The sequence below is a fragment of the Rutidosis leptorrhynchoides genome, chromosome 3, assembly GCF_046630445.1.
Source record: "Rutidosis leptorrhynchoides isolate AG116_Rl617_1_P2 chromosome 3, CSIRO_AGI_Rlap_v1, whole genome shotgun sequence".
NCBI lineage: Eukaryota > Viridiplantae > Streptophyta > Magnoliopsida > Asterales > Asteraceae > Rutidosis > Rutidosis leptorrhynchoides.
In genome coordinates, this window is record NC_092335.1 from 682,763,439 (window position 1) to 682,772,060 (window position 8,622).

The 8,622-nt window shown below is 34.4% G+C and overlaps 1 protein-coding gene across 1 annotated transcript; it reads right to left on the reverse strand.

Annotated features, from left to right (window-relative positions):
- Positions 1-5,700: 5,700 nt before the first annotated feature.
- Positions 5,701-8,388, reverse strand: LOC139902686 (L10-interacting MYB domain-containing protein-like). Its single transcript, XM_071885291.1, has 5 exons — positions 8,306-8,388; positions 7,751-8,033; positions 7,340-7,390; positions 6,693-7,253; positions 5,701-6,330 (listed from the first exon to the last, which is right to left on the reverse strand). Exons 1-5 carry the CDS (start codon positions 8,386-8,388, stop codon positions 5,815-5,817), a joined length of 1,494 nt encoding a protein of 497 aa, XP_071741392.1. The 3' UTR covers positions 5,701-5,814.
- Positions 8,389-8,622: the final 234 nt, after the last annotated feature.

Here is an 8,622-nt window from a genome sequence, read left to right on the forward strand (position 1 = left end):
ACTAGTAGATTTGAATACGTGGTAAACTTTATAAATTTCAAGCTATCAGTTGCTTATTAACTTATATATATTTGGCGTACTATTGACAACATTTTTGGTCTTTATTGACACATTTGCAATCTGGAAAGAATGTTGTTTGGTAGAACTAAACCTAGTAGTTGTGAATTACAAAAATCTTATGTTAAAATACAGTTTCGATCTAGAGAATATAATCTGAGTACGATCTAGAAAAGTGGCTTTCAGTTCAACCTAATTTTGTTGGTAAACCGTTACTGGTTTTGACCAACATGTTAGATCGTCATTGCAGAATTTAAGGATATCAAGATGCACTTCAAATTCAGAACTAAACCCACTTTTGCAAGTTAATTGGCAATCGTCACTGCATATTTGAAGACGATCAAGATGGTAAAGAGTTAACTTATTTCGTATTCATTGTGTTGCTAAAGGGATTATAGCCAAAATGCCCATTCCCAAACAAATTCTTGCGCTGGAGCCCAAAAAAAAAAATTGTCAGGTTGCCCTCGCAAGACGCAAGAAGATTTGCTTCTTGTCCTCGCAAGGCGCAAGCTTGCGTCCTTGCGTCTTGCGAGTTTGCGACCTTATCTGATCAGAAATACGATTTTGTGGATAAGATTTCGTCAGATATCCTAGAGTTTTACGGATAATATTTTGTCCCTATATTTAGATTGACCTTGAGACTTTGAAATCACAGTCTCATAACAATTTCAAAAGTTTTCAATGCAGAGCTTATACCCACGTTAAGGTACTATTTTAACCATTTTTCACTAATTTTTGTCATTATGAATTGCGTTAATGATGATAAATTTGTTGTTAATATATGTTGTGGGGGTTATTTTGAGAACATTAACAACATACCCATATATATGCCACGAGATTGTTTTAGAATTCGGTTTAGACTGCCAATTGCGCCCGTAAAACCAATGAATCGGAGAATATTGTTAAAAAATGTTCTTAAAAAGATTGAATTCCCACCCAATGCAGCTGTTTCAATGAGATACGTTTTTAATAATCATGTTTTTGATATTACTAATGATGATGAAGACTTTCAAGAGTTTTTACAATATGCAATTGTAAATGCTCCTATTGATATTTATATTGTCGATAGAATAATAATGCATCAGCCACAACGAAATCCAGAGACAAAATACTCGACAAACCAGCCACTACTACAACAAAATCAAGAAACCACCAAAATACCAAAAAAACCAAAACCACCAAAACACCAACCACAACAATTGTTACTACAACATGATACCGAAGAAAACCTCGCAAGTAACAATTTCGAAGTGGAAGAACCTGAATTGCCACTTCCAAACACAAAAGAGTTTGATTTGCATAACTATGGTCTTGAAAACGTATGTAAAATTAAAGAATTAAACCACCCGTTTGAGGTACCTCTGGTTGAAAACGTATGTAAAATTAAACAATTTCGAAGAATTAATATTTTATGTTGCTGCTGTTTGATATTTCTAGTTACAATTTGAGTTTTTTTTATTTGTTTAACTTCTGTTAATGTATATGTCCATCTATGTTTACAAATATTTATCTAGTGCTTAAGTGTAAGTTTATAAAAGTTATTGACCAAATTACTCCCGTCGTCCTTGAACTTGTACTGAAATTAAAAGGAGCAATAAAACAGATAGGCTAAAATTAAAATACCATTTCATTAACCCGAATGACATACTACAAACACACAATCAAAGTAGTACAAAAGGCCCTACGACCTACTTTATTACATGATCAACCCAGATTATTAAATTGGAGCAGCATACATAATCTCAGCATTCAACACCTCCCGATCAGAGGGATACACCAACTCATCTTCATTAGCAAAGAAGTTGTCCAACAACATGCCGTAGGGCAATCCTCTCCCACCAGCTGCAGGCAATCCCGCCATCCGATTAGCAACCACATATGCCAGATTAATTGGGATTTGTTCGAGCAAACACATCAAAATCAAAACTTCAGTTACATATAGCTCCACATCAGCATCATCTCGAAACATGACATTCCTCTTGATGACCGTCATCATCTGTTGATACTGGTCCTGAATATGTTCTTCCCTGATAATGACAGGACCACTGTGTGGCATGTCAAAACCAGGTTTACATAGTCCCGAAACAAACCCAGAAGTTGAGAATGAATTTCCTGTAGCTGACCTCCTCGGGGCATTTTTCACATCCTTGCTAAGACTGAAAAACTTGAAATCTTCATCTGGAATATCCAGAATCTCAGCAAACTCCTCCAACGTCCAATCGTAGGAATAACCAAACATGTTCACGTGAACACATTTCAATTTACGTGGATCAAACACATAGTTTGCATAAAATTCCCTAACAAGTTTGGGATAGTACTCATTATCTCGATAGAGAAAAGCTCCAGCATATATTCCCCGCCAGTACGCAGAAAAACTACCTTGAGCAGCAACGTAAAGACCAGTAAGAATGGGACGTTCGGCTAATAGTCGTCGTCTTTCAGCAACTTGTTGTTCTGACTCTCCTTGTGAAACTCGGTGTGAAGCTCTAGCTCTTCTGTCCATGGATATTAACTGAGATTAACTGTAAATAACAAAATAATTAAAAATAATCATCATTAACACAAATAATAAATACTAAAATTAGTGAAGAAATTGCTTAAATTAGTACCTTAAAGTGTCTTTAATCAATGAATTGCACAAGGTTGGAATTGTTATGAGACTGTGAAATCAAAGTTCCAGGGTCATACTATAAATAGGGTAAAAATCTTATCCGACAAAAATCTAGGAAATCTTACTAAATCTTATCTGAAAATCCAACATCTGATCAGATAAGGTCGCAAGCTCGCAAGACGCAAGGACGCAAGCTTGCGCCTTGCGAGGGCAAGACGCAAGTCTTCTTGCGTCTTGCGAGGGCAACCTGGCAAATTTTTATTTTTTTTTTTTGGGCTCCAGCGCAAGAATTTGTTTGGGAATGGGCATTTTGGCTATAATCCCGTTGCTAAAACATTCACACAAAAATTTCCCTTGGATTTATAGTATAAAAAGTGTCATATTTTCTGTCGAGTTGTGCCAAGTGATTTTCCCTGAACAAAACTTTGTGTTTAACAAGTGATAGATTTAGCATTTGAAATATTATAGTGATGAAATTTTTGCATCTATTTTTCTGTTTATGTATGGTACGTAGACCTTCATAAATTTATCATGTTGCTGTATAGGTGTAAAAAAGTATAAAGGATGTTAGCCGGTTCAAAAGAGTGTAACCTTACAAAATATCAACTCTGACCAATTGAAGTAAAAATTTTAGTGGAATTTTTGGTTATGGTTGGTTCACATTTTTTCCTTAATGACTTCTGGCCTGTTTATTGGGGTCACAGCCCCCCATAGAAGACTCTGTAGCACCGGCCCCATCTTAACTATAGCTCTAACATCTTGCTTGTCTTGGTTAGGTTGTGTTACTGTCGTCGAGCCTCTGTCATGGTGGTTTTCTTTGTATTCTCGGTTTCTTGTCTCTTTTTCAAATCAAGTTTTATATCAAGTTTAAGTTTTTTTGTCAAAAAAATAAAAAAGACATGCCAAACACGATGCTTATTATCAAAAACAAATGGGGTCCATTTTTTTATAAAATAAAAAAAAAGGAAAAAAAAAACAGAAGGTTGAGGTCAGCCTCGTCTGTGATGATAACATGATTTAATAGAGTTATTAAAACATTTTTTTATTGTTTAGTCGATATTAATGACATGTTTTGGGTCATTATGTACAATCTACACAAGACCCGTTTTCTCATGGAATTATCACCTAAATGCCCATTTTAACAACCCTTTTTGACTCATAACCCATAAAAAAAAAGTTAATAATTTGCCCACGCAAAGCGCAAAGGCGCAAGGTGCCTCTTTGCGACCTTACTCCCCGGTGGACGTAAGGACGCAAGGTGCCTCTTGCGACCTTGCTCCTCGGGGATGCAAGGTGCCTCTTGCTCCCGCCTGCATGTCATAATTAAAGTTTTCTTTCAATACATTTCATCAAACACCTTAAGTGCGCCTTAGATTTGGTATTTATTCTTGATCATCTTTCATGGTAAACTATCGAGAATCTTTGTTGGAGCTGAATAACGCACAAAAATAGCTATTGTGAATACCAAAGCAAGATAACTACATTTATCAAACAAACAAAATAATACATTGTACTGAAACAATTAGGTGTCGTAAACATCTTATTATATAGATCAAAATAATGTTGGATCAGGTGATGTTAAGTGGCTGTTGAGATCGGTCAGATAAACATCACACAGCATTGTCACCATTTCTAGCCAATGAAATAGTTTACTAAAGATGATCAAGAATAAATACCAAATGTAAAGCGCACGTAAGGTGTTTGATGAAATGTCTGAAAGAAAACTTTAATTATGAACATGCAGGCAGGAGCAAGAGGCACCTTGCGTCCTTGCGTCCCCGGAGATCAAGGTCGCAAGAGGCACCTTGCATCGTGCATCCACCGGGGAGCAAGGTCGCAAAGAGGCACCTTGCGCGGGCAAATTGTCAACTTTTTTGTATGGGTTATGAGTCAAAAAGGTAGAAAAAATGGACATTTAGGTGATAATCTCGTTTTCTCATGGTCTCAAAACTGCATCGTGTCTGCTAATACAAAGACGTGCAAAAACAAACGATTCGCTTAAGGTGTTACGCAATATTGACCACGACAAAGTGAAAAATGTAGAAGATTAGATTAAAATAGTGGAGGAGCAAAATTACACTCTACATTGAACATGACCATTAAGTACACGTTTCTTGCATATGCATAGAACAGGATCGAAATTATATTTCTATTTGTATTTCTAATTATACTAAATAACGTAAATGGTACAGTAATCCTATTGCATAATACTGTTTAGGGCAGATTCAAATGAGAACCACAAAAATGGCAAGAACTGCGAGAACTTTTTAATTTCATAGTTTTTATGCATTTAAATGCAACAAATTACATGCAATTGTTAATTAATGCTCATATTATTAACAAACATATTTTCATTACGACAAATTACATGTTAAATTGTTACTTATAATAAATATTTACATGTTCACAAACAAATATGCACATGTGAACGAAAAACCATATATTTGATTATATAAGTAAAAATATAAGGTTTTTCAAACTATTTATAGTTCTTTCTTACTCTCCATCAATATTTATGGGTGATTCAATTTACTCACATGTGAAAATATTTGTAATTTAAAAGTTCTTGCGGTTCTCGCCTTTTGTGTGGTTCGCATTATAACTTTTGACGGTAGGATAAAACATAAAACTAAAACAATTAAAATTTATAGCTAAAAAAATTAATAACAAGAAAGTCCATATATTTTCAAAACGTTTAATATAAGACCAAAAGAAAAAAATAATTCAGAGTTTAAAAAATTACATGGATAAAACATAAAACTAAAACAATTACAGCTACAAAAAAAAATCTTCAAAATTTATAACCAATAAAGTAAATAACAAGAAAGTCCGAATATTTTCATAATGTTTAATATAATACCAAAACAAAAAAATAATTCAGAGTTTATAAAAATAGTGTTAGACGACGAGACAAACATAGTGACATAGGATCTATCACGTAGAAATAATTGTTACTGTACATGTTTATTCATAATAGTTTTTTATCCACTTTTATCGCTCAACTAAAATAATAACTACACAATTTCGTGGCATCACGCATACGCTCCTACTAGTTGATGTTAGAAACTGTTTAACAACCACATCACTTATTAAATGAATCGTCAATAGTTGATTCCAAAGGCTTAATTTTGCATCAAATCTTTAACTTATCGTACTACCATTTTTGGCCGAAGTTTCCTAATCAACCACTTTCTTCTCAATTTAACATCCAACGCTAAAAATGTTTTTGCTATCTTATCATCTTCCAAAAAATCACACGCGTCCAAAATGAGATCTTCATCCATATCTGGTAACGCCTGAATCGCTTCAATTACGTTCTCCATATCACCAAACTTTTTCTGGTTATCTTCATCTTTCCTCGTTTCTACTAAACGAGAAACCGCACTCGCCATTTCTCGAAGAGCACTCACCATGCTTTCATGGTCCATCTTTACTCTCTTCAAATTCTTTATACTTTGTTTGTGTTGTACCTCGCGCTTAAGATGAAGTTCATTCTTTGATGCTGCTGAACCACTACGAACTTGTTCAGTTTGGTTTGAACGATTATCGGTAGTATCAGAAAGACTATCTTTTTCATCAGTGTTCGATTCTTTAAATACAAAACACAAATCTTTATACAAAGGTAGTGGTCTCGTCATATATTGTCTTGCATCAGAATTTTCCTGCACATTGTTACAAGTTGTAAAAATGTGAGTCGGGGACGAGTCGGTCAGGAGCTTACAGGGACGGGTCGGTCAAGTCGGGGTTTGACCAACGTTTGAATTTTAGTAATGTATATATATACCCCATATATATTATATTATAAATATAAATAAATATATCAAACATAAAACATAAATATTTCGAATATAGATATCGGGTACAAAATCGAATTTTAAAAAATATTACTCCATTTTGATCAAGTTTGACTTTGACATACTCAGACCCGACTCGGCCCGAATTTGACCGAGTAGCGGATCTAGGAGTCACGGGTGTTACTAGTTAAAAGGTCAAAGGAAACATTTACTGATGAGATAATACAAACCTCAATGTAATCTTGCCAGGCACGATCATCGGCAATCACCATTTGACGTAAATCGTCCCACAAAAAACCATCCGATTCCAACAGCTTGTTTACAACAGTATATTGTCTTCTAAATGTCTTGTAACGATTTTTCAAAATATCAACATCATATTTGAAACCAAACTTGTCATTAAATAACTTGATCATCTCTATCCACGCTTGCTTACGAAACAATCCATCAACATGACTTCCTTTTCGAACTTGGTCAACCATAAGGTCAACGAAGTAACGATCCATTGATGGCTGCCAATATGTCCTAACACGACACCCTCCTGGATCAATATCATCAAATTCTTTGGAGATTGAAACCCTAAAATCTTCATCGATCATAATTTCATGAAAAACCTCCAAATCAGCCTCGTTATTTTGAATAACGGTATCACCAACTGATTCGTTACCAAATTCTAACATTTTGTCAGCATTGTCAATATTTGCTTCCGCAGATATGTTTTTGTATATTTGACATAAATCAAAATAATATGGAATTGTTTTAATTCTATATATTCGAGCACCGGGTTGTACCTGCACACACGATTATCGGATCATGCATATTCATAAGTTTTACAAATAATTCATTTTTCAACTGAAATAATTGATAACTAACTTACCTTGATATAGTCATCCCAAACATTATTATCAGCTGTCACCATATGTCGAGTACCGTCCCATGCAGTGGCGGAAGCAGGATTTTTCTTCACCGGGGGCGAAATTTTTTTTTTAAACCGTAGCAACTTTTTTGGGCAAAATACGGAGTTTTTGGGACAAAAATTGGAGGTTTTTAGGCAAAATTTTGAGGTTTTTGGATAAAATTTGAAGGTTTGTGGGCAAAATTTGAAGGTTTTGGGGCAAAATTTAGAGAATTGTGGGCAAAATTTGAAGATTTTGAGGCAAAATATGTAGGTTTTGGGGCAAATGGCTTTTGGGTTTAGGGCAAAATGAAAAAAATCCAAATTTTTACACTAAAATTTCGAAATCGACTGGGGGCGGGCGCCCCCCCTGCCCCCCCTCTAAATTCGCCCCTGGTCCCATGTAAACCCATCCAATGAAAGAAGATTGTTTACTGCTTTGAATAAACTTCTTAAAGTTTTGTGTCTGTTTTTTAAAACATCTTTTTCGTAATGAAACTTGAATTTAGTACTGAACAATGTAGTCATGTGTTTCCAAGCTCTTTTACTAAATAAATGATCATCAATTCTGCTTCCTTTCCCAACTTGTTCAAGCATTATATCAATGAAATATCTGTCCATTTCAGGTGTCCATATGGTCCTCAATCGATAGCTTTTATCCATGTTATTCTTATAACTGCGTGCGTGCACACAATAAAAAACTACTACATGTTTATACATTTTTGAATTCATTAGTGTGAAATCACTGAAAAAGTATTCAATTTTTTTTTTAAATATTCTTAAGAGGAATAGTTACAAACTATAGCACAAGCATGAAGCATATACAATTGACACATATATACACATTATTGACAAGCTTTGAACCAACATTCTATTAGTATTAGAACTCCATTTTTGAACTTTGTTTTGCAAGTGTTTAACAATCAATTAATACTGTTACCGATTGACCGGTATGTGTTAACTAAGCTAAATTTTGCTGATGTGGCAGCCATGTTATCGGCCACATCATCAAACGGTACATTAACACTCATTGAGGCAGTTGAGCAATGCTTATAATTAAAAAAATAAAAAAACAAACTACAAATCACCGTTTATCTGTTTCTCGCATCTTATTTGTGTCACATCAATTTGTGTATCAAAATATTGTAGCAGTTTCGTAACCATATCATTTCTCATCTACAAATACAGTAATAAACCAGAGTTTTTTACAAATTAAGGTCAAATTGGATACACGTTGACTTTTTACTATCCAAGAAGATATTTAA

Coding starts and splice junctions, on each gene's coding strand:
- LOC139902686 (XM_071885291.1), bottom strand. CDS start 8,388: ATGAGTGTTAATGTACCGTTTGATGATGTGGCCGATAACATGGCTGCC. Junction 8,034..8,305: donor AGCTTAGTTAACACATACCG/GTCAATCGGTAA, acceptor GCACGCACGCAG/TTATAAGAATAACATGGATA. Junction 7,391..7,750: donor ATGGGTTTACATGGGACCAG/GGGCGAATTTAG, acceptor GCATGGGACGGT/ACTCGACATATGGTGACAGC.